We start from the raw sequence: 26,864 nt of genomic DNA, 5'->3' as shown, positions 1-26,864 counted from the left end.
GCATCATCAATACCCGCTTCAGGAGTCCAGGAAACGGCCTTGTCAGACCTCACCAAGGGAGCACATTTCACACGCATCGGGGTTTTCTTTCAGATCAAGTGGACACCGAGGAAAGATTATTGCCTGAGGGCTCACGGGGAAATCTAGGGGAGGCGCGCTGTCCCACAAGCAGATAGCTCACGTGGTCTGATAAGTTACACTTTCTTAACCCCTTCCAATTACTAGCTAGTAAATGAAAGGGGAGCTGTGCTAATTTGCAACAGATTGCTTCTCTGTGTATTTTCACGTTGGCCCAGGCTAAATGAGGCAGCCTTGCTGTCGCAGACAGTGCAGACAAATAAAAGTGAATGCTTTTCCCATTAATATACTGAACTTGCATCAAAAGGAAATCTCAGAGACTCGGGCCACACTTAACACAGTGTTGAAGCCCCACTCTGGATTTACAGCGCCACTTCTGACTCCTCGTATCCTGCTGAGGACATCAAACTGCTTGCCGCTCAGCCTCATTGCAGCCTCCTGATTTTATTAGTCGTGGGTAGAAGAAAAATTTCCACTTGAGTATAGGGAGAGAGAGAGAGAGTGCGCGCGCTCATTCTGCTTAGAAAGAGACTAAATTTGGCCCTGCTTATCAGAAAAAAAAAAAAGCATTTCTGCTGGATCACTGTTTTGATCAGGTCACCACTGTTCTACAAAGGGTGTCATGCATTTAAACTTCAAAAAGGTCTGGGTGTACTACCGCCACAGAACAGATGTATGAGAGTGTCATTCAAAGCGGAGGAGAAGGAGACCAAAAAAACGTCTACAAATTAAGGGAAATGGTTTCTCCAACTATAGCTCCCATAGCTCACTAAACATTGAGACCTGGAATTCCATAATTCAGTATTTTTGTTCTTCTGATCAACGAAAAGGCATATACCTAATATGTTTATGTGCATGTACACACATACTATACAGTAATACATTTCACCTTAAAAAGCTATTTTTGAAGGGATCCATGTTTAGAGGTTTTTGACCCAGTATTCCCAAGTATCTAATTATTATACTTGGGGACTTTTTTCTTAAAAAGCCTGCTTTCCCCCCACCCCCGCAAGGATGTCAAAGACCTTTAAAAAATGCATATCAGGGGGCACCTGGGTGGCTCAGTGGGTTAAAGCCTCTGCCTTCGGCTCAGGTCATGATCCCAGGGTCCTGGGATCGAGCCCCGCATCAGGTTCTCTGCTCAGCGGGGAGCCTGCTTCCTCCTCTCTCTCTGCCTGCCTCTCTGCCTACTTGTGATCTCTGTCTGTCAAATAAATGAATAAAATCTTTAAAAAAAAAAAAAAAAGGCATATCAGGGGGTGCCTGGGTGGCTCAGTGGGTTAAGCCTCTGCCTTCGGCTCAGGTCCTGATTGGGATCGAGACCCACATTGGGCTCTCTGCTCAGCAGAGAGTCTGCTTCCTCCTCTCTCTCTGACTGTCTCTCTGCCTACTTGTGATCTCTGTCAAATAAATAAATAAAAACTTTTAAAAAAATGTATATCAGCATTTCTCTCCACCACTTCTTCTTTGAAAACATGGGAATTAAAGTGAGTAGATCCATTATATAGATACAGTGAAGCAAAGGAAGAGTTGTGACATTGTTAACGAAATAGATTATTAATAATAATGTGGAGGACGGGTGTCTGGATGGCTCAGTCAGTCAAGTATCTGCCTTCAGCTCAGGTCTTGTTCCCAGAGTCCTGGGATCCAGCCCCGCATCAGGCTCCCTGCTCAGTGGGGAGCCTGCTTCTCCCTCTGCCTGGTGCTCCCCTGCTTGTGCTCTCTAGCTCTCTGTCATAATAAATAAATAAATAAATAAATAAATAAATAAATAAATAAATAAAATCTCTAAAATAATAATAGTAAGGAGGAGGAGGAGGAAAAAAACACTAAAACTTCTGGTACCTGATTTCTTGCTCTTGCCCTGCGGTTGCCTGTTTGGTCTTTTTCAGCTATCCTAAGCTCCTGTGGCACAGAGTCTATTCAGTGAGCCCCACAGGAAAGTGATAGAGCCGAGCTCCTCTCCCTCTCACAGGGAAGCAGCTCACCAGGCAGCTCTCCACACCCATACCCGAAGGCCAGACAGTCCCTTGGTGCATCCTGCATGGACAGCCTTTGCGTAAGATCTCATGACTCAGATTTTGAGCATCACCCTCAGTGAATTTGCCCTTCTAGTTGGAGCCCAGAAAAATGGTCCGGGGGTGGGAGGGAGAAAGAGAGGGTAATTAACTGCTTTTCAGTTTAAGAATCATCTATTGAAATACTGAACTGTAACCCACATTAAGGCATTATCCCCCATCACAGAAATCCCAGCGGACGAACTGTAAGTCTGCCATGGCAGTGGGATCCACCCAGCCCTCCTTCAAAGCGCTGTTCCCTGCTGACTACCAGCCCGTCCAGCACGGCTTCCTGGGTGCAGCTGGTGAATTGCCTGCTTCACACTCTGTAAACCAACACCTTTCAAGGGTCATGACTTCACAAGACCCTTCTCAGTTCTCCTCATTTAGCAATTTCAGGGGTCTCTCCATTCCAGCCATGCTTTTGCGAGATGGATCACCAAGGTTGCCAACCTAGAAAAACATCTCTGAAGTTAATGACAGCTCATAAAATATTTTTGGAGGCAGTTTGTTTCCAGAAATCTACTTGTTAAGAAACGTTAGCACATTATGTATATGGCTGTTCATCCAGTTAAACAAACTGATTAATATCTGGGGTCTCCTTGTGATGTGAGGTGTTTTGTTTTGTTTTGTTTTTTCATTGTCCTCTACCTGCTACGGATTTTAGCTTTTAAACAGTTGGAGTCACATGTTCATTATGCTAAAATAAGCAAATTAACTTGAATTCTTCCATTATAATTACACAAGAAACAACATGATCGCTTTATTTGGACATGCACTTAATCATGTTCAATATTATTATTTTTTATTATATACTTTTCCAGGAAATCCCAGTAAGACTAAATATCAGGAAGTAACATCACATAATACAAAGACATCCTTAAAAAGGAAATTGAAAACCTAATAGCTTGCAAATTACTAGGAAAAAAAGAAAAAGCTATAGTTTGGGATTCCATCAAAGCTAATTACATCTATTTGATTTTTAAATATACTTGAAGGCCAATTAAAATCCCAGAAATCATTGGGACAAATTAAGGAGAAATAATGATATTTTCCAAGGTGTAAATTCACTTCCAAATGAAATGGAAGTGTTGAGAACTACTTTAGGCCACTTGGAATCAATTTGTGGTGGTAGAGAATATTTATTTCTTATTCTGCTTAACATGGTTTTCCATCAGTACACATTAGCTTGATGCAAAATTGAAACTGATGCTGTTTCTTAACAGGGTGACAGTTCCCCCTCATAAAACCCAGAATAATATCTAAACACACAAATGACTGTCTTATAAAAACATCCCATGTTTTTGTTCCTTAGGTGTGAATGATAAGCATTGGGCTGGTGTCAGGATGCAGTTCGGGTTTTGAGTAGAGGAGACATAGTATTTCACTAGGGATATGATTTACGTGCAGATCAAGTACATCAGTAGTAGAGCAGGATACTATATGATGGTATGTTAATGTCATTAAATTGTCCTTGGCATTTAAGCAAGCATTAGGCAAAATAGCAACTTGTGTATCCAGGAACAAGTCCAGGATGCTCCAGTCCCTGGACCTTCGATCTGTGGCCCACCAGTCCTCATCCTGTCCCAAATACTGGAATTTATCTTTGCCGTGAAGTATACCAGGCCCCTCTTTAACCCCTTCTGATTACAGGCAGTGCTCGGTAGTACAAAAAAAAGACCTCTAGATAGAGAGCTGGAAACCAGCATTTTTATGTCAATAATTTGCTATGTGATCAGTCTCGGGCCAGTTGCTTATTATGTGGGGGGACACAATTGTCACACTGTTAAAAAATGTATTGGGATGATCTCTTCTAGCTAGAAATGTCTGTGATTCTAGAAACTACTTTCCTAATATTCTGAGGGAAAGTGTGTTTCATTCCTGAGATAATGGCTCTCACCTTTGTTCTTCAGCTCATTAAGGATTGTATAGGCAGGCATTTCTGGCCAAGGCCTGGCAGTGAGCTGGGGAGAGATTTGGGAGCAGGAAGAATTTTCCTTGCTATCTTGGCTGGTAAATGTCTGTAGCCAACTTGCCTTGTGCCCTGAGTTCTTCCCCTACAATAGTAATACTGGTCTTGGAGACACTGTTTTTATTTTTTTTTTTAAGTGTGCACACAAAAATGTTTTCCTCTGCTCATGTGTATCTAACATTGCATTTAGTGCTTTACTAAAGTTCATCAAAATTGTTACTCTCAGAGGCAGCCTTGCCTTATTTTACCTTTTCATGTACTTTTGTATTTGTGCTTCTTAAAATCCAAGCATACAATGAATTTTTGTAGCACATATTTTTCCACCTATTAAATCAACAGATTATCTAAGCATATGCATAATTACAGGAGTTAAGCTAATTTTTGCTACCTTTATTGACTACTCTTTATTCATTTTCTGCTTTTTTCTTTTTTTTTTTCTTGTTTAATTACTCCAGGATATAAGACTCTTTCTTGAAAAATATTTCACTACTTAGGATATCTTAAGACTGCTCCTCACACATGCACACAGAGAGAGACCACAAACCGCTAGGACCCACAAAATGAGCTATGAATTTGCAAAAGGTAAAGAACTCTCAGGGGATTCATGACTCCAGGAATAAAATCTTGGCCAATAATTCACTCTGAGCCAAAGCAAACTTTAAAAGTGCCGTTTAAAAAACCCGTAATGGGTAAGTAATGAGTGAATAAGGAGTTTGGTGAGTTTTATGAAAAATGCAAATAAGAAATCTCATTACACTATCTGTAATTTACACTATGGGGGAATAAATGGTTACTTTCTCATTTTTAGTTCAGCTCAATACCAACAGGGTTTCTGTTCTAAGTGTATGACTTGCCACGATTATGGTTAATTATGCAGTTGCCATACTCTTGACGGCAGATAGTGGAGAGCTGTTGTGGGATTATCCCAAAAGCTGTCCTCACAGCTCCGTACCGTTCAGGTCACTTGAGGACCAGGAGCTGGAAACTTAGAGAGGCCGTCACTTAGCCCACAATGGAGCCATTGATCGCAGTGTAGATGTTACAGAAATTCCTCTCTTTATATGATAAAGTTTTTCCTGGAAAAAGTTCCACAAACTAGAATTTTTATTTATTGAATGCCGCTTTCCTACGGACATGCATACATGGTCATTACAGTAACTCGGAACAAGTTAACGTTCTCTTCCCTGGCCCTCTGTTGGGTGGCCAAGGGGTCTGTATACACTTGCCTGCTAAGAAGCGTCGTATGTTGAAGGACTCCTGCAGTAATTCAAGTAATCACCACCTAGTAAATTGGCAAAACTTTGCATTTTTCTAAGTCACATTTGAAGACAAATATACAAACAGTAAATGTCCCGAAGAGCTGACTTATAAGCACAAAAAAAAAAAAAAATCAAACCTGCTTATTTCCCAAGCAATAAATTTGAAACTACTTTGGCAGAATAGTCCATGAACAAGGGGAGGAGATGGTCAACTTAGAAATGGTAGCACGTAGAGGAGCATTGATTTGGGGAAAAAAATAAAATAAAAAACAAAACAAAACAAAAAACACCTCTTTTGACCCTCTGCCCTCTGGAAACTATCATTCCATCTCTTTCCTTTCCCTTCTAGCTTCTTAAAAGAGAAGTTTGGGTTTATTCTTACTTCCTTTTTGTTGGCACAGCCTGCCTTCTTCCTGTATCAATAAGGATAAAGCCTCTGCTGCCATAGGAAAAGCCAAAGTAACTGCTGCTTAAATAAGAAAAATTTATTTTCCTTTTGCATAAAAATCTGTGAAAACAGCCGCTCCTCCATGAGCTCCTCATTTTCTTCTATTCCTCAAGAGAGAACCTTTGCCGAAGTCCAGATGTCTTTTCTCTTTTCTCCTCACACCCTCTCCCTAGCTAGTCCCATCTAATCCCGTAGCTTCCCTGACCAGCTCTGCCAACCCCTCATGCCTTCCTTCCCAGACCCAAGCTCTGAGTCCCAAGTCTTAGATCCAAATCTCCTGCTGCGCACTAACCATTCCCCCCCAGGACACCCAGTCTCCGCCTGCAATTCAGGAAGTCCCCCTTGGAATGTATTCTCTCCCACCTGAGGGCTGCTCCTGTCAGTTTCCCAACCTTTAGTCTGCATCACTACCCTCCTCCTAGCAGCCAAAGGCAGGCTGAAAACCTGATTCATCCAACCACGTCACACAATCATTTTCCACCCATTGCTGACCTCTCCGTTTTGCCTCCTCAGTGCATATTCTTCTGGACCTTCTTTTCACAGTAGCTCTGCCCTCCTTCAGGACCTCAGCTCTCACCTGGCTTATTGGAACACCCTTCTGTTCTCCCTCTTTATGTGTTTTCTGTTTCCTCTCTAACGTCCCTCAATACTGTATCCAGTTCTCTTCCTAAAACAGAAGTTAGATTACATCTATTTCTTTAAACATATTCTGTGATTTTCTATTACTGACAAAATAAAGGGAAGAGAATTGGCCATGGTTGGCACATATACTCATTAACTCACTGTCTCCTTACAACAGCCCCGAGAAGAGGGTGTATTCCTACTCCATACAGAAACGCAGAAGAGAGTGGATCAATTGCCAGTATCACAGTTTCACTAGGAAACAACAGAATGGGGATTAAAATGGAGGTTTTCTTTGGCACTAAAGCTGGAGTTGAGCTCTTTTTAAAAAAAGATTTATTTGAGGGCGCCTGGGTGGCTCAGTGGGTTAAAGCCTCTGCCTTCAGCTCGGGTCATGATCCCAGGGTCCTGGGATTGAGCCCCACATTGTGCTTTTTGCTCGGCCGGGAGCCTGCTTCCCTTCCTCTCTCTCTGCCTGCCTCTCTGCCTACTTGCAATCTCTGTCTGTCAAATTTTTAAAAAATTTTAAAAAAAAAGATTTATTTGAGAGAGAGTGCACCCATGTATGGGCGGGGAGGAGCAGCAGGAAAGGGAGAGAGAGAGTCTCATGCAGACTTTCCGCCGAGTACACAGGCTGACATGGGGCTCAATCTCACAACCTTGAGATCGTGACCTGAGCCGAAATCAAGAGCCATATGCTCAGCTGACTGAGCCACCCAGGTACCCCAAGCTTGAACTCTTTCAAGTACTCCATATTCTCTCCCAAATTAGAGCATGGGCCTCCAAACCACTTGCCCTTAATTCACTTTCCAACCTCATTTCCTATAGCCTCATCCTGCATGTCCCCACCCTGACAACTCAGTGTTCCTCACATCTGCACATTCTTGCTTTGTGTTCTCATTGGATAATTTCTTTACACCGTATTGTCCCCTGTAATTCTGCGCTGGTCAAAATGTAGTCATTTGTTAAGGATTACCTCCAAAACCAGCTTCCCTAGAAACTTTCTGAAATGCCCCTAAGTAGAAAAACTGCTTCTTCCTCTCACCTCTGAACTATATTCTGTGTTGGTTTTTACTGTGTTCAGCCAAGTTTAGGAAGTGCTAGACTTGGGTGATCTTGAAGGTATATTCCAACTCTGATATCCTATGATGTTTAGGTAGAAAATGAGCTGAGCATTGACCGAGCAGATGAATTAAGCTTTTTAGAGAGGAAAGGGGTAAGAACATTCTTGGAATCACATGTTGCCTCATTCATGAAGTATTCCCCAGTCTCTGTGACTTACCTTTTCACCACAACTCTGGGGAGTTACCGTCCTTTCAATTTTGGCATTAGTGATTTCTTTTTTATTCATTTAGTTATTGATATTTTTCTCCCTCGAATGAATCATGAGCCCCAGAAGACAAGGGCAATGTCTTATACTTATTTGTTTTCTCTCTAGCACCTTGTATATCCTTTTACATAGAAGGTGCTCAATTCATATTTATTAAATAAACCATCCCTGTGTTTTCTTTGCCATGTTGAAATTGATTACAGGATTTGCTGTCTGCTATTGATAGATGAGACATCTTACTTCTTTGGATTTTGGTAATAGGATTCCCCAAATATATCCCATATGGGTTGCTTATGCCCAAGCATCTAAAACCTTAATAGCTTTTGTTAAAGAGGATAGACAGGTTCAGAGCAAGAAAGATTAGTCAACAGGGTAAAACAATCACCCTCTCTGTTCTTGACTATATTACTTTCAATTTATCTTAAAAAAAAAAAAAACAAGGAACTGAAGATCCTTGGGACTCATGGCTGTGCCAACCCTCCAACCTTTTTGGAGCTCAAATAAGAACTTGAGAGAGCATCTGTCCACACTCTATTTCCCTGGCTTGGCAGACAGCAATGGAAACCCGCAGTAAGTCTCCTTCGTACAGCTAGTATATATCTAAATTGCTTATCTGTGGGACTCCTGACAGCACTTGCCTTGGGCAGAGAATAGATGGAATGGGGGCCTGCCTGGGTAGTATGATTTGAGAGGCACCAGCAAGGCTACTCTGCTCCACACCATCTTCCTGTTTCCTCACCCTTTTTGTTTCAGTCACCCTGTGCAAATAGGCTCTGATCGATTCTAGATTTTGGTGAGACTTGGTAGGTGGTGTAGGTTCCAAAACCAAAAACAGGGGGAGTTGGTGTCTACAAGCACATGCTCGTCTTCATTATCAGGATTGGAAAGGTCTTCCAGAGACTAGCTGTGCCTTGCAATTAAACCTGCAGATTAATGACAGGGCCGGCCGGCTTCAGATTTGCAAGCTGTCTCCCAGATGCCGCTCCCTGAATGAGGAAACACAGTGCTGTTACCTTTCACTCTGCACCTACATTGCAGGGACGGCTCGGGGTGCTTCGTCTACCAAGTGCAGAGTGATTGGCTTTAACTGCTCGTGCATTCCAGGGCAAGTCAAGGGCCCCCCCCACCCCAACTTCCACTCCCCTTGGCCTCAGGGGAGAAGCTCTGCAAAGCGGAAGAGGCCTTTGTTCTGCAATTAATCATTTGAAGTCAAAGTATGTTTGGGTACTACAAGAGATAGCCCACAAACACTATGAAGTGGCTGATTGTGTAGTTGGTGAAATTCGGTCTCAAAGAGGACTTCCTTCATTGTAAATAGAAAAATATCTTGGGAATGAGGTAGGGAGAAATTGTCAAACTTAAGAAGTGATGGGCTAATTTATCATAGGATAACTTTCAGAGACTAGATTCTAATGTGTAAGGAGCTCCATCTTTTAAATCAAAGACCTGTATTACTTTCCTGCCGGTCTGTCTGACCATGGCCACTGGTAAGACTAACCTGGGGAGCCTGAGGGGGGAGGGGTAGTCAAGGTCAAGAGTCAGACTCTGAAAAGAGAATGAGCATAGAAAAGTGTGTGTCTATCCCAGTATAGAGGCCTGTCGGCCTGCCTAAGATAAATGATTCTAGGGTTACCCAGTATTTCATACTGTCTATTGCTCTCTTCTCTGAGTTTTATTTTCTTACCCTTTGGAAACATTCCACATACACTAGTCAATGATATTTTCATCGGCTGCTGCCGCGAGGAAGAAATTTCCCTTTACATTGAGGGGTTAATGAGTTTGGTCTTGGTGTTGTTTGTTTTTTACTTCAAGAGTGAAGAATGACTTTACTTATTTCATTGACTTACGTCAATATTATCCATGTGTGATAGTTATACCAAGAATTCAGCAATACCTAGTGAGGGAGTATTATCCAAGCAGACAGAAATGAGAGAGATTTTCATAGCCCCTAGCTTGTCTCCACGATTACACTTACTTATATAGAACCAAAGATGGTCATTAACCCCTTTTCCCCTGGTTGTTGAGAAACAACCTGAGGACAGTACTTTTTAGAGACTTGAGGAATATCAGAATATCATGGGATCTGCGCAAACTCCACGGGGTCTGCTGAACCTGACTGCTGATGTCCAGGCTATCACACACTGACTGGAGGGCTAGCCTGATAGCTGTGTCCTTCTAAAATCACATTAAAAACAAGCCTTGTTGTGTTAAGGCTCTCTATCCTGCAATTATGTCTATACTGCAGGTAATCACAATGAGGAAAATACCAAGACGTTGCCTTCTCCATCCAAAGCCCCATAAACCCTGTGGTACTGAGCTTTCTTAAGCAACACAGCTACTTCCACACATCCCCAAAGACCGTGTAGTATTCTTTGTTCCTTAGCCTGATGCTGCTGTGTTCAAGCCTGCAAGGAGATCACGGCTCAGGAGTGAATTGCCAGTTGATATTTCATCTTTGTAGCTTCTTATACACTTTCCGTGACTTTTTCTCCTAAAGGGAGACCATAAAAATATCATCATTTGCTTACAGAAGAAGCTGTTCCTAATAATGATCAACCCACATTGGGAAGCCAGACTGGCAAGTTATTTATAAAAATTACTTATAAATAACTTATAAAATAAATAAGTGTGATCTTCCGTAGGTGCCAACACCTACCTTCTCCATCCCACAAAAACTTCATCCACTATTCAGAGGGCCCCATGCGCACCTGCATCCACACAGGCACAGCCTCTCCCATTATCAATGTTCCTCACCAGACAGTCCATTTTTACAACTGATGAACCCGTATTGACCCATTATAATCACCCGAAGTCCATTGTTTACTATAGGGTTTGCTGTTGGTGTACTTCCTATGGATTCGACGTAATCCTTCATTATCAAATCATACAGAGTATTTTTACTGCCCTAAAAATCTGTGCTCCATCTACTGACCCTCTCCTCCCCCCAAACCCTGGTAACCACTGATCCTTTTACTATTTCCATACTTTTGCTTTTCCAGCACATTTACTCTTTTTTAAAAAATTAATTTATTTATTTATTTGACAGAGATCACAAGTAGGCCAAGACAGGCAGAGAGAGAGAGGAGGAGGCAGGCTCCCTGCTGAGCAGAGAGCCTGCTGCAGGGCTCGATCCCAGGACCCTGGGACCATGACCTGAGCTGAAGGCAGAGGCTTTAACCCATTGAGCCACCAGGCATCCCGCATTTTCTCATTTTTTAAAAAGATTTATTTATTTGAGAGAGAGACAGTATGAGTGGGAGGGACAGAGGGAAAGGAAGAGAGAATCTCAAGCAGACTCCGCACTGAGCATGGAACCCAAGGCAGGGCTGGATCCCACAACACTGAGATCATGGCCTGAGCTGAAATCAAGAGTTGGATGTTTAACCGACTGCACCACCCAGGTGCCCCAACATTTACTCATTTTTTTAAATACTAAAATTAACCCCGTTATTTGGAGTGCAGACCACAACCTGAACCATGATTTGAGATCAGTTATATCAAGATGCCTTAATCGCTTACATGACTTTTTTCATTTAAAAAAGTGCCTGGGTAGCTCAGTCAGTTGGGTGTCTGCCCTTGGCTCAGGTCATGATCCCAGGACCCTGGGATCAAGCCCCCAGAGTGGGGGGTCCCTGCTCAGTGGGAGAGTCTCCCTCTTGACCCTGCTCATGCTCTCTCTCACTCTCAAATAAATAAAATCTTTAAAAAAAAAAAAAATACATGGCCTAACCCAAAAAAACAAACATTCCAGCTAAAAAAAAGGGGAGGGGGCAGAAGACATGAGTAGACATTTTCCCAAAGAAGACATAGAGATGACTAGTAGATACATGAAAGGATGCTCAATGTCATTCATCATCAGGGAAATAAGAATCAAAATGACAGTGAGATATCACCTCCCACCTGTCAGAATGGCTAAAATAACAACACAGGAAACAGCAACTGTTGGTGAGGAAGAGGAGGAAAGGAAACCCTCTTGCACTATTGGTGGGAATGCAAACTGGTGCACCGACTCTGGAACAGTATGGAGTTTCCTCAAAAAGTTAAAAATAAAACTACCCTATGATCTATTAGTTCACTACTAGGTATTTACCCAAAGGATACAAAAATATTGATTCAAAGGAATACACGCATCCCAATGTTTATAGCAGCATTACCAACAATAAGAGCCCAAACGCCCAGTGGCTGATGAATGGATAAAGTGGAATATTACTCAGCCATAAAAAGTAATGAAATTTTGCCATTTGCAACAGTGTGGATGGAGCTAGAGAGTATTATGCTAAGCAAAATAAGGCTGCCAGAGAAAGACAAACACTACATGATTTCACTTATATGTGGAATTTAAGAAACAAAACAAATGAACATGGAAAAAAAGAGAGGCAAAGCAAGAATAGACTCTTAACTATAGTGAACAAACTGCTGATTACCGGAGGGGAGGTGAGTGGGGGGATGGGGGAAAGAGGTGATGGGGATTAAGGAGGGCAGTTGTGATGAGCACTGGGTGTTGTATGGAAGTGATGAATCATTAATTTCTATACCTGAAACTATAAAGCAAAAGGATAAAGTCATCTTTCAAGTAATATATATATAGATATGTATCTCTTAGCCTCATACTTGTTATTCAAAAGTAAATAGGTTGACAGTCTTATTACAATTCAGATAGCTATTTGGAATGGGAAAGAGCAGATGATTTTTTAAAAACTTACAAACAATAAAACATTAATTAGAGTCACAGAATTAAACTGGGAGGAGCATTAGGCAGTGTGTAATTCAATGCATCCATTTCATTTTCACTCTCGGTTTTAAAAGCAAAGAAAGGAAATAGAAATTGGAGAGTAGAACAGAACCGAAATCAGGAAGATCAAGCAGAATTCCAAGCAAGGCCATTAAAAAAAAAGAACCATAATGAAATGGAGTCAACTCCTACCTTTACAAGAGAGAAGTCAGTGGGTAGTCCAGTGGGCCCTTATTTTTCCCCCCATTTCAGCTCATCTAGATCTTTCCCCACAGTTCTTGTCTGTGAGTATTTGTCAGATACCGTTGATCTCGCCGCCTTAGAACATACCTGGAAAGTAACAAACAGAGAAGAGTGGTAGAGCTGGCCATGTTTTGATTTAAAGATGTGATACTTTATTAGAGCCCCAAAGCTGGAATCTAGTGGCTATGGCTATCCTAAGAATTGGCCTCTCAGTCTGTTGTCCTCTTAATCTGTTGCCCAGGTCCGAGATGTCCCTGGACCGTTCTTTAGGAAGAAGACTCCTCATTCTCCTGGAGAAGAGGGTTGTTTACTTTTTTTTCTCTTTCCCCCTAGAGGTTTTGATGGGTTTCACTGAAGTCCATACACTGGGGTTTTCTATTCTTTTTTCTTTAGATTGAGTTCTTTTTGTCCAATGGAAAATATACATGAGACGCCAATATACAAAATAGAAAAAATGAAGCTTTTCTAGCTGAGGCAGGGTTTGTAGATGCTGGGATCTAGAGGATCACCTATTTCTCCCTCCTCTCCCTGAGGTGTCTTTGCTGAATGTTAAGGCTCTTAAGAAAACAGTTGGAAAACACTGCTCTAAAGTATTGGTCTTCCCATAGTGACAATGAATATACAACAGCCCACCTCCTGGGTCTCTGTCTGAGCTCTTGACTGCCTGGTGCACTCAGTTCCTCTCATCAAGAATGAAAGCACTTCTGTTATTATAAACAGCATCATGATTTCAATATTTTCTGCCTTGTGTACTATGAACCTATGAAATGCTGGATGTCAAAAGAATAAAAGAGTTGTCCTCCTTCAGTCTCATCAGTGGCTGGGTCCTGACTTGGTTTGATTTAGCTGTGGCCATATAAACCAGCCTGTAGAAAGCGTAACGTATACCCGGTATAAACTCTCCCAGAAGATGAGTTTGCGAGAGTGGGGAACAAGCCTATGAATGGAAAGGCATGTCACTCTTTGTATTTCACTTAGCTGCCTTGTGACCCCAGGTCTCTGATGGGTGGGGGAAAAAAAGTATGATTTTGTAGATTATCCATCTCTTTTCAATGATAGAAGGGAATGATGTTCTGTGCCACTTCTACATTCTAAGCAGAAGCAGACTTCCTTCCCCAGATAGTTCTAATGTGAAACCAAGGTTGCAGATAGCATCTGTAGAGTAAGGACTAAGCAGGAACTTCAGAAGACATGAGTCCCAGCACATCTCATACTTTCATCTTTCCTCGGGGTCGTTTTGGCAGCACTTGAAATTTACCAGGACCCTCAATAACGCATTAGGGATTCATTATAATGAGAAAAAAGAAAAGCTAGGGGTTTCAGTAGTCAGTTTTATCAAGGCATTTATGAATTGAGCATGGTTATTTTCTTTTTCTACCTTCTTTGTCTGATTTTTCTCCCTATACTTCAGGGTTTTTTTTCTTTTTTAAGGCAGTACCATGGAACTTTGAAATCAAGTCTAGATATTTGTCTGTGAGTAATCATGAGCAGCTATGTGTGATTTTCTTGAGTAAATATTTAGGCCAGAAACAAAAATAGAACCAACACCTGGGCCAGAACCAAAAGTAAGTCCATATGCAATGGAGCCAAGGGGGAGATGGAGCATGCCGGTGGCTGGTAACTGTCTAACTAGTTCTCTCTAACTCAGCAGAAAAGCTTACCTCCTAAGAGAGAGAAGCCAATTTCAGGCTCAGAGAAAGTTGTATCAACCTCTCTGAACCTCAGTCTTCTTCTGGGTGATGTCATGTGGATACTTTTAGGAATCCTGGAATGTATACATAAGTTGACATGTATAAATATTTAGCACATTTGGGTGGCCTTGAACACCGTTTCTTTTTGCTTATTCAGAACTCAATCAGCTCATCAGTAACTAAAACAAGATTTTCAATGTTTTAACCATCACCACAGGATAAATATAAAAGCTAATTATTCTACAACTCGGGGTATTTACTATTTAGACTTGTTCAAGGTGGGGGAGGGGGACTACCAATGCCAATCATTTGTCATGTAGATATTTGCTAACAACTGACTTGTGCGTGGCAGAGCGCTTGATGAAGGAAGAGGGTGGAGACCCAGATAGGCACAAAGCATGACCATTGTCCTCCAGTAGCTCCCTCAGTTTGAGGGAAATCAGACACCTATACAGTTCTAAGATGAAAAGTCCTTAAGTGCCTGAAGAGAGATGCAAAGTGCTCTTTCACTTGAGAAAAGAGCAATTACTTCTGCCTAAGAGAGATGAAGGAAGCTTTCATGACTTTGGCACTTAAGCTGAGAGCACAAGAATGGGAAGAATTTGAACTCATGGAAATGAGTAAGAAAGTCATCAGGGGACCAGTAAGAGCAACATGCCAAGGGGAGTAAAGCTCGCTGTGAGAAGCAGTGAGTAGTTCGCCTGGGAGTGGGAGCACATGAGAGAGGGGAAGGAAAGGGTATTTGATAAGTGATTGTATACAGTATGTGGTGGGAAGCACGGGTGCTATTGTCGCTTTTAACAGAGCTGAGGCTCAGAGGGTGAAGTGATTGTCCAAAGACAATGTAAAACCAGATCTGCGTCTGAAAACATTAAGGTAGACAAGCAAACTGAAGTTTAGAACAGGGCAACTTTGATTGCCAGAGTAGGGAATTTGAATCCTCTACGGTAGTTCAGGGTCTAGCAAACTATGGCCTGTGGGCCAAATTCGGCGCACTACCAGTTTTTGTAAGTAAGGTTTGTGAGGACACAGCAATGCACAGCTGTTCATTCGTCTCTATTTTTTGTGGTTCCTTCCACACCACATCAGCAGAGTTGAGGAGTCACAGAGATCATACAGCCCAAAAGGAGAGAGGGAATGGGGAGATGGGCAAAATGAGTGAAGGGGAGGAAAGGATACAGGCTTCCAGTTAGGAAGTAAATAGGTCACAGGAATAAAAGGCACAGCATAAGGAATACAGTCAGTGCTTCATGATAGCGTCCTATGATGGCAGATGGAAGCTATACTTGCGAGGGGCGGGGGAACGGTATAATTTATAGAGATGTGAAAACACTATGCTGTACACCTGAAATTCATGTAGCGTAATAAAGATAATAAATAATAATAATAATAATAACACTTAGGGAAAAACTATAGAAAATCAATATTAATTCCCACTCATAATCTTCTAGCTATTGTAAAAGGATCTTAACTGGTCTGCATTATTTTCCGTTTTATAGATCAACCTTAAAACTGGATGGCCTCTACTTTTAAGACAGGATACCCTTAAACCAACAACTTGATGATATTTATAGATCTTAAATACAGAACCTGGATAGCCCAAATGATCTATATTGGAATTGTCTGGGATACAGCTGCAATTCAGATAGTAAAGAAAAATAAAGTAACTTGTCCTACCAAAAACAAAAACAAAAAACAAAAACAGAACAAATCAAAAAACACTTAAAATATTTACTCTGGCCCATTGCAGAAAACCTTTGCTAACCCCAGCTCTAGTTGATTGAGAATCACTGAAAGTTTTCTAAAAGGGAAGTGGCATTTTCAGGGTCACACATTACTGATTGAGACCATGCTTATCAGCGGGATGGAGGGAAGGAACTAGATCCATTAGAAGACGATTTTGGTGGTCTGGGCTCTCATCCGTTCACTCCCAGATTGTCCCACTAGCCTTCCAGCAAGCCTCTCAGCCAAAAAAATGTGGGCGCTTTCAGAGTTCAGGCAGGCAACAACAATGAGGGACTTGCCCTGCATGTGAGAAAGACATCTGTGCGGACAAGCTGATCGATGGCCCCGCCTGACCCCCAAGACCACCGGACGCCAAGGGGTGACAGGAAGTACCAGAAACAGAGGCTGCCATGCAGAAATGTCACTCGATGTTGCCGTCCCTTGCAATCGTGTGAGAGAGGTCAGAACGCTAACTTTCTATGTGAAGCCACTGTGCATACAAATGTCAGCTGCGGAATTCCAGTGTCGGCCTCTGGCATCTAAGTCTATTAAAGTCCTCTGAAGCCAATCACAGGGCATACCCCCACTTTGCAGTCTCTGCGCACATAACTTCCAAGACACTGACCCAGCGTCCCTTTCATGGGCTCCCCAGCAGCAGCTCCCGTGGCTTCTTCAGTAGGAATAGCACACTGTGCCCACAGGGTTTGGAGACTGTCTGACAGACAGATGGACTGACTCACCCGGTCAGAGCAGTTTTGAAGTCTGACCTCTACGCTCTGTCGTACCCATGGTGTGTAACGTGGCCACACTGTTGGAACACTGAAGTGCTAATTTCCTGTCAGAGGTATGATACAAAAGCAGCTGGCAAACCCCTTGCCCTCTAAAAGTGATGTGGGTTGGAACGCCCAGGACCTAGAGCAAACCTAGTGAGAAGCTGCTGGTCGGGATCTTGCAGGATCAGCCTTAAGCAGCAACCATGTGCTTTTCAGGTGCGATAAAGGGATTTTTCTGTTTCAGTGGGCCTTAACGGACTTAATTATTTTCCCCCAACCTGCTTGCTGCCGGAGAATTTACAGTTCAGAGATTACTCACTCAGTCATGCTCTTACTCTGTATTTATTGGTCACATACTATATATCAGGCACTGTGCCAAATGCTGAGGAAAGACAGGCAGTAACGTCCAACTGGAACTTTAGGGAAGCCCCACTGCAGTGTAAAAGGGGGGGGGTGCATGAAAACGTTCGTGACACAGTGAGATGAGGGATCCCTAGAGGGGAGGTATCAACCCTCTCCAAACAAATATTACTTTTTTTTTTCCAAATACTACTTTTTTGATGTAAAAATGTGCCCTGGGGAAAAAAGGTTGAAAAATATTCTACTTTGTTAATGAAATGACTTTAAGTGTCCTAGAAAGTCTTAGGCAGGACCAACTACATAATTTGTGGAGCCCCTTGTTGAAAAACTCAGAATTTCAAACCAGTGCTGGCAGAGCATCGAGCCAGGTGGTCCCATGTCACTGAATGGGATACAATGCCTGCCTAGTCTCACGGGCTCAGCATTCTCAAGAAAACCAAGGGAGTGGAATTTGGGGAAAGTAAAGGATTTTTTTTTTCCAGTTTTGTTCTATAGGCTTCCATTCATTTATGACACTTATATGCATACCAGGTACCACCATATCAAGGGTTAGGGTCACTGCAGTAAAATATAGCTACCCTCCCTACCCTCGGGTACCTCCAGCCTTGCTGAGAACTTTGCCTCTGATGATTTTCATGATCTGGTCCAATTATGTCTTGGCATATTAAGTAATCTCAGAAAAATATTAAACCTCCCAGTGAGCCTAACTTTATCTTTTTAAATATATAGTAGATTGAAAATACAATTCTTTTGTACTCTGGACTCTGAAAATACAATTTTTTTTAAAGATTTTATTTATTTATTTATTTGACAGAGAGAAATCACAAGTAGATGGAGAGGCAGGCAGAGAGAGAGAGAGAGAGGGAAGCAGGCTCCCTGCTGAGCAGAGAGCCCGACGCGGGACTCGATCCCAGGACCCTGAGATCATGACCTGAGCCGAAGGCAGCGGCTTAACCCACTGAGCCACCCAGGCGCCCCTGAAAATACAATTTTTGAATGTATTTTTCTATAAGGAACAAATATTTTGGTGATCAGAAAAAGAAAGTAAATATGAAAAAATATGCTTACTCAGAAGTTGTATAATATTTGAAATTTTATTTTTATTTATTGTGTTACCTTAGGAAGTTTAAAAAAGAGAAATGTAGGGGAACACACGCAGCCTTTATCTTGAAGTTTTAATACAAGCACGCCTTGTTTTATTGTGCTGTACTTCACTGTCCCTCACACACACTGTGCTTTCACAAAGCAAGGGTTCATGACAACCTGCACCATGATAGCAAGTCTGTGGGCGCCATTTTTCCAACAACATTTGCTCACTTCACATCTCTGGTGTCACATTTTGGTAATTCTCACGTTTCAAACTTTTTCATTTCTGTTCTATTTGTTATGGTGGTCTGTAATCAGTGCTCTTTGGTGTTACTATTGTAACTGTTCTGGATGCCATAGGCCACGCCCATATTAGATGGTGAACTTAATAAATGTTGTGTGTGCCCTGACGACGCCACCAAACAGTCAGTCCCCATCTCCCTCTCTCGCCTCAGGCCTCCCTACTCCCTAAGACACAACAACATTGAAATTAGGCTAATTAATAACCCCACAATGACATCTGTGTACACGTGACACAATGGCACAAGTGTTCACGTGAAAGGAAGTCACATCGGCATCTCTCACTTTAAATCAAAAGCTTGAAATGATTAAGCTTAGCCGAAGAAGGCATATCAAAAGCCAAGGTAGGCCAAAAGCTAGGCCTCTTACGCCAAAGAGCCAAGCTGTGAATGCAAAGGAAAAGTCCTTGAAGGAAATTAAAAATGCTCCCCCAGTGAACATGTGATTATTAAGAAAGGGAAATAGCCTTATTGCTAATAGGGAGAAAGTCTGAGCGGTGTGGACAGAAGATCAAACCAGTCACAACATTCCCTACATCAAAGCCTAATCCAGGGCAAGACCCTAAATCTCTTCAATTCTATGAGGGCTAAAAGAGGTTGTTCATGAGGTTACAGATAAGAGACCATCTCCCTAACATGAAAGTACAAGGCGAAGCAGTAAGTGCTAATGTGGAAGGTAGAGCAAATTACCCAGGAGAGCCGGCTAAGAGCATTACTACAGATGGCTACATAAAACAAGAAATTTTCAGTGTAGAAAAAGCAGTGTTCTGTTGGAAAAATATGCCATCTAGGACTCTCATAACTTAAGAGGGGAAGTCAATGTCGTGCTTCAAAGCTTTTTCAAAAGAGAAATGGACTCTCTTATTGGGGGCCAATGCCGCTAGTGACCTTAAGTTAAAGCCAGTGTTCACCTAACATTCTGAAAACCCAAGAACCTTTAAGAATTATACTATATCTATTCTACCTGTAGTCCATAAATGGAACAACAAAGCTTGGATGGTGCCACATATGTTTATAGCATGGTTTACTGAAGATTTTATGCCTGCTGTTGAGATCTACTATTCAGAAAGAAGATTCCTTTCAAAATATGACTGCTCATTGACAATGCAGCTGGTCACCCAAGAACTCTGTTGGAGAGGTACAACAAGAAGAATGTTGTTTTCATGCCTGCGAACACAGTATCTGTTCTGGAGCCCATGGATCAAAGAGCAATTTTGATTTTCAAGTCTTGTCATTTAAAAAATACATTCCATGAGACTTTAGCTGCCACAGTTAGTGGCTCCTCTGTGGATCTGGGTGAAGTGAGTTGAAAATCTTCTGAAAAGGATTCACCATTCTAGATGCCATGAAGAACATTAGGGACTCATGATAAAAGGGCAGAATACGAACATTAACAGGAGTTTGGAGGAAGTGGATTCCAGTCCTCATGAATGACTTTGAGAGTCCAAGAATTCAGTGGAGGGAACAAGTGCAGATGTGTTAGAAAGAGCAAGAGATTAAGAATTAGAAATGGAGCCTGGAGATATGACCAATATGACCGAATTGCTGCAATCTTATGATAAAGTTTTAATGGATGAGGAGTTGCTTCTTATCAATGAACAAAGGAAGTATTTTCTGAGATGGAAACAACTTTTGAGGAAAATTATGTGAAACTGATGAAATGACAACTAAGGATTTAGAAAATTACATAACCTTAGTTGGTAAAACAGCAGCAGGATTTGGGAGGATTGACTCTTTTTTTTTTTAATTAAAGATTTTATTTACTTATTTGACAGAGAGAGAGGGATCACAAGTAGGCAGAGAGGCAGGCAGAGAGAGAGGAAGGGAAACAGGCTCCCTTCCTGCTCAGAAGGGAAGCTCTGCTCCGCTGAGCAGAGAGCCTGATGTGGGACTCGATCCCAGGACCCTGGGATCATGACCTGAGCTGAAGGCAGAGGCTTTAACCTACTGAGCTACTCCGGTGCCCCTGGAGGAGTGACTCTTAATTTTGGAAGAAATTCTACTGTGGATAAAATGCTACCAAACAGCATCTCGTACTGTAGAGAAACCATTCACGAAAGGAAGAGTCAGTCGATGAGCCCAACTTTATGGCTGTCTTATTGTAAGAAATTGCCATAGCGACCTTAACCCTGGTCACTCAGTAGCAATGAACATCTAGGCAAGACCCTCTACCAACACAAAGATTACAACTCTCCGAAAGCTCAGATGATGGTTAGCATGTTTTAGCAGCAAGGTATTTTTTAAATAAGGTATGTACATTTTTTAGACATAACATTATCCCTCAGTAGACTATAATATAGTATAAATATAACTTTTATATGCACTGTGAAACCAAAAAACCCATTTGACTCTCTTTATTGCACTACTGGCTTTATTACAGTGGCCTGGGACTAAACCCACAATGTCTCCAAGGTATGCCTGAAGCTTCTCTTATTTTACTTGGTTGAGATATTTTGCCATACCTATACCAAAGTTCATCTTCTAGATATAGCTTCTACTTTTTGTTTTTAAAGATTTTATTTATTTATTTGTCTCAGAGAGAGAGAGAGAGCATAAGAAGGGGGAGCGGCAGGCAGAAGGAGAAGCAGGCTTCCCACTGAGCAGGGAGCCCAATGTGAGATTGATCCCAGGACTCTGGAATCATGACCTGAACCAAAGGCAGACACTTAATTAACTGAGCCACCCAGGCGTCCCTAGATGGGACTTTTAGAATCTGTGTTCAGAACTGAAAAATTAGTGAATTCTTCGGTTTGCTTTCAGGACACATCTTAATAATATTCCCGCAAGATAGTACTTTGCTAATAGCCCCACTTACTCTATTTGTTTTCAGAAACTCTTGTCATGCATTCTTAAGGAGTTCCTTTACCTCTGCGATGGAAGATTCCATAATGGTTACTCCTTGTTGATCACTTGCTACACACCTGGTATACTAACCATTCTGTATATATTCATTTAATCTTCCCCATAATACCTTGCGGTTGACGTTAACCTCCATTTTATAGATAGGGAAACTGAAATTTAGAAAAGTTGACTAAGTTGCTCCAAGTCTTCTAATAACTGGGCAAGAGTTAGAATCAAGTCTTAACTGATGCTGAAACTTGGTCCCACCAAGCTGTGCCTTCTCCCCACCCGCTGTGCCTTCTAAGAGCACCCTGTGAAAGGGAGATGATAAAATGGAAGGAGAAATTTTGGAGAAGAGCAGGGTGGAGTCCCTGGGATCAGAGCTGTCATGGCAACTCTGGGGTGTCCGTGACTGTCTGTAGTCTGCAAAGCCATCACTGACCAGTAGCAAAAGGTTTGCTGTGGAAACAGAACCTTAGGTTGGCTCCTCTCCCCTCTCCCTGCACATCCCCAACCACTGGCCTCACTCCAACGTGCTGAGAACAAGGAGAGTGGCACCAGGGCTGCCAAGGGATGTGAGAATCCGAGAAAGGCAGTGCTGAGCAGGAGCATGGTCTAAGACCAACTTCAAAACAAGAGATCAGAATTCTTAGGGGAAAAGGAACTACTGAAGCTAAAGATGACCCCCGACCAAAAACTCCCTAAAAATAAGGAGGCCTGGAGGGAAATAGTAACTCCAAACCATTTCATTGGAATTGGGATTGAACAGTCACTGACAGGTATGTTCTTTGAAAACACATCTTGCTGGAGAGAAGCCATGAAGAGGTGATTCTGCAAATCATCATCTTGGTTTGCAAATCCCTCAATAGTCAGAGGGTCCAGTGTGGTCTGACCTGGATTGGATCCTTTGGGTGCATTCCCTTCTTGCGCGAGTATAGTCGTGGTGATTGCTGCAAACGGAAATGTCTATAGAAACATTGAGTGGTGTATACACTCAGACCTATGTCAGTGTTGAGAAGCGCCCATTCTCCAGGCAGCTCTGAAGATATATTTCTTAGGTTATATAAATCATTACTCATCTTTGTCTCATTTTTATTTTGTTTCTGATATGCAAGTCAGCATGTTGAATTCATTGTAACTTACTTTTGCACGTGGGCAGAGAGATTGGATTACTAAACATGGGTTTTAAGTAAATTGGGTAAAATTAGCTAAGTGAAGAAGTAAGGCACTCAACTACTTCTTCGATATTAAGCAAGTATATGATTGATATTGGGCAAAAGATTTTCATTTGAGACCATAAGGCAAAAGTGTGTTGTTGTTGTTTTTAAAGGTCTGGGTTGCTGGATCTTTAATATTTTGAAAGTATTTTTGAAAAAAATTTGAAAATAAACGTACAGAGGGTAATATAACACATACATAGTGCCACCACTTAGAATATATTCATTTAATCTGTATGTAGCAAATGTTAACATTTTGCTACATATTCAATATTTTATAATAAAAAAGTATTATAGGTAAAAGTGAAATTCTGTTTGACCCCATGTCATTCTCTTCTTCCATTTTTCTAATGATAAGCTCTATCATGAAACTAGTGAGTATCTTTCCAGTCTCTATATAAATATAGGTAGGTGTTTTTATGTGTGTTTATACACACTTGCACTCGTCCATGAACAATATTGTTTTGTGAATACTGTTTATATATGTTCCACATGCCCAGTAACCACAGTAGGAAACCTACAGTAGGTGATTAAACTGTGCGTGGAGCTGCAGTAGCGATAGTCTCTGTCCTTTCAATGACTCCATGGAGTAGCATGATTATTATTAAAGGTTACTTGCCAAAGGTCCCACAGCCCATAAGTGGTGGGGCTAAGAATTAATCCCACCATCAGGCTCTGGAGCCCGAGCTCTTGACCACCATACTAGATGGCCTCTTCAAGGTATCACTCTATAGAATTCTTCCGTCTCTCAATACCAGGTTTCTGATATTTGTAATTGTTGGGTTTATAAATCTAGTTCATTCCTTTTCACAGTTATACCATATTCCATTAAATGAGTATAGTATATAAGCAGCACTGTAATGGGGTTAGGACCCGGAAAATACCAATATCGAAACTTTCCATCTCACCAGGCTGGGTGAGAATTAAATGGTTGAATTCAAATAAAGCATGGAACTGTGCCTGGCACTGAGTAAGCACCCAGTAAATGTTGGCTGGTATTATTTGCTATTGTCATCTATACATTATTCTAAGGATCGTAAATCATTAGGTTGCTTCCAATTTTCTGTTTTTGTGCATATTGCCCCAGAGAATGCCCTGTGTCTGTGTATGTAGGTTTCTTTTGGTTTTCTCCCTAGAAGAGGAACTGATGGCTCATAAAGTGTGCATTTTCTCAGTGGCACCTGATATTGCCAAAGCCAACTCTGCCAATCTACACTCCTCCATAATGAACTGTTCAGTTCCATTTCCCCATATCCTCAAGAAGAGTTGATATTGTCTAACTATTGGATGTGCAAATCTGATGCTATAATTCATATGCTATGAAGTGTGCCCTTTAAAGTGTGCAATTCAATGGTCTCACCAGGATGTGCCACCATCACCGCTACCCAATTCTAGGAGAAACCCCTCTACCCGTTAGCAGTCATTCCCCCCCTCACCCCAGCCCCTATTCAATCTCTGTAGATTTGCCTATTCTGGACAGTTCTTAGCAACACAATCTTATGTAGATTTTCGAAGTTCTTCCATGCTGTAGCGTGTATCAGCTCTTTGTTCTTTTTCACAGCCCACTAATATTCCACTGTGCCGATAGACCACATTTAGTTTATCCATTGCCATTGTTCCTTCTCTTGGCAGGTATGAATAATGTTGCTATAAACCTCTAGGAAAACTTTGGTATGACTGTATATTTTCATTTTCTTGGATATGCCTATATATTTGTAGAGCTAGCCATGAAATTGCTGGGTCATATGATAGCTGTGCTTAATGTTTTGAGACACTGATAAAGTGACTATACCATTTTATATAATCCCCTCAGAAAGGTATGAGGGTTCCAGTCTCACCCACATCTGTACCTACAACACTTGTTACTATCTTTCTTTTTAGTTCCAGCCATGCTATGTAGTGTCATCTTGCAGCTTAGATGAGTATTGCCTTCATGACTGATGAGGTTGGGCACTTTTTTAAAAATATTTTTTATTTATTTGACAGAGAGAGAGATCACAAGTAGGCAGAGAGGCAGGCAGAGGGGGAGAGGGAAGCAAGCTCCCTGTCAAGCAGAGAGCCCGAAGTGGGACTCGATCACAGGACCCTAAGATCATGACCTGGGCCGAAGGCAGAGGCTTAACCTACTTAGCCACCCAGGTGCCCCGAGGTTGGGCATGTTTAATAGGGTTATTAGCCTTCTGTATGTCATCTTTGGCCCATTTTTTCATTGGGCAGTTTGTCTTTTGATTTGAGTTATGAGAGTTCTTCCCATGTTCTGAATACACGTCCCATATCGGACATATGATTTACAAAGATTGTCTCCCATCTTGTGGGATGTCTTTTTTGCTCTATTGATATGAATCAGCGTATTTTAATATTTGTAGGTTTCATATGCTTCCTCGAAGCTTCCATTTTCAAAATTGTCTCTGTATTATCTGCTGAGTGGATCACAAGCCAGAGAGCCTTAAGTGTTTACTGAGACTAAAGCAAGGGCATGTAGCATTCCATAGATAGGAAGAAGCTCCTGCATTGGTCACCTGAGGTCATCTAGGGGAGTCCCTCAGTCAGCAAAGGAAATTCAGTTTTGATAACCTAGAAAATATGCCTTCACACCTGATTAGGGTTCAAATTTGATCACTTAAAGGCATAAGAACCCATACATTGTATTTCCGCACTGCCAGTTGGTTAATTCAAAAGCATTTGGATACTGTTTAACCTGTCCTCTTCCTCTCTCTCTCTCTCTCTCTGCTGCTCCTCTCCCCTCCCCACTCTCTGTTTCAATTTCAGATTGAAAATGGCTCAGGAATCGGTCAGCAAGCTGACATCAGAGAAGAAAGTGGAGACAAAGAAAATCAATCCCACGGCTAGTCTGGTGAGACGCATGTTTCAACATAACCTCAAGATTTTTCATTATAACTGAGGTGCATCCGGGAGTGTGTCTGAATTTAAAGGATAAAATTCAGAGGAATGAGTAGTATCCAGATTCTCAGTTCCCATCCCAGAGTAGCCTCAGTAAGAAGGGAGTGAGGAACAAAACCCGACTTCCTGGACTTCTGTGTTCTCCCAGCAAACCCAACACCGATCGTTTCCTGACCAGGCAAATTTAGTCACTTGCCATGTCACACCCTTCCACACCCCAGGCCGGCATCTGCTTACCTCAGAGCACCTTTCTCCCTAACTGGTTGAGCATTGAAGAAAGGGGTAGAGATTATGCTCTTTAGATAATTGGGAAAACGCAGATGCAGAAAGATACAGCTTACCTAGGATCACTTCACAAAGGAGTAACAGAAACCAAGCCCAGGCTCTTGGTCCCCTGATGTCTCTCCAGGAGCTGGAAACTTAGACACTAGTTGGCCTTCGCACCTGAAAGGGGAAGTTGTCCTCCACCTTCCCATTGGGAAGGTTCACAGTGAAGCTCTACCTATACGTTAGAGACAATAGCAGAGGTAAATGGTTAGGAACCCAAGATGCTGGGGTTCAGATCCCAGCTTAGCCACTTAGTAGTTGTAAAACCTTCGTAAAATTACTTTGCCTCTTTTGGGAAATGAGAGAAATAATACCACCTTTACTTTAGGATTATTTTGAGGAAACAGAGAGAAATAGAAAGCGGCGTATAATAAGAACTTAAAAATGTTGGCTGTTTCTGGTTATTACAAATTTTGGCAGAATTAGTCGGCCCTGCCCTGGAGAACAGCAGTGAGTGATAAGGGGGCCATCGCTCTCCTCAGCTGATTTTCAGACCCTCCCTCCCCTGTGCCCTGCTGTCCCACAGCTACTTATTCTTATCCTTTTGAGTTTTGAGGACCATTTGCCAGCTACTTTAAACCTTCTGACCATCTAAATGAAGTTGAAGCAGTGAAATGAGATTTTTTTTTTTTTCTGTTGATTGGCTGGGGTGTCTCTCACTCACAACAGCCCCATCAGCAAATGAATGTTGAGTGAGGTGTGGAGAAGTCGGGGTCCTTCAGCTGGAGTGGGGAAAGCTGCAGTTAGCATGCACAGCTCCTGAATGGACCCATCCTCTGTGCCCCTTTGGTGGTGGGTCCAGTACATTCACTTGTATGATTTTCAGTGGCAATGGCTTCCACCCCGAGTTTTGTCTTCCTCGTTGGTCAGCCTACACTCCTTTCCCCTTACTTGGGCCTCTATC

At 42.0% G+C, this 26,864-nt stretch overlaps 1 protein-coding gene across 3 annotated transcripts in view; it reads left to right on the top strand.

Moving 5' to 3' along the window:
* The window catches only part of FMN1 (formin 1), a 415,126-nt gene that overhangs the window by 378,002 nt on the left and 10,260 nt on the right, over positions 1 to 26,864 (top strand). For all 3 annotated transcript variants that reach the window (XM_044231844.1, XM_044231846.1, XM_044231845.1), the window contains one exon: positions 25,502 to 25,586. In XM_044231844.1, coding sequence (XP_044087779.1) covers positions 25,502 to 25,586 — 85 coding nt within the window. The remainder of the gene's footprint in view (positions 1 to 25,501; positions 25,587 to 26,864) is intronic.

The sequence above is a fragment of the Neovison vison genome, chromosome 13 (genome assembly GCF_020171115.1).
Source record: "Neovison vison isolate M4711 chromosome 13, ASM_NN_V1, whole genome shotgun sequence".
In the NCBI taxonomy this organism is placed as follows: Eukaryota; Metazoa; Chordata; class Mammalia; order Carnivora; family Mustelidae; genus Neogale; species Neogale vison.
The sequence above is the reverse complement of the archived record's forward strand: the minus strand, read 5'-3'. Positions and strand labels throughout refer to the sequence as shown.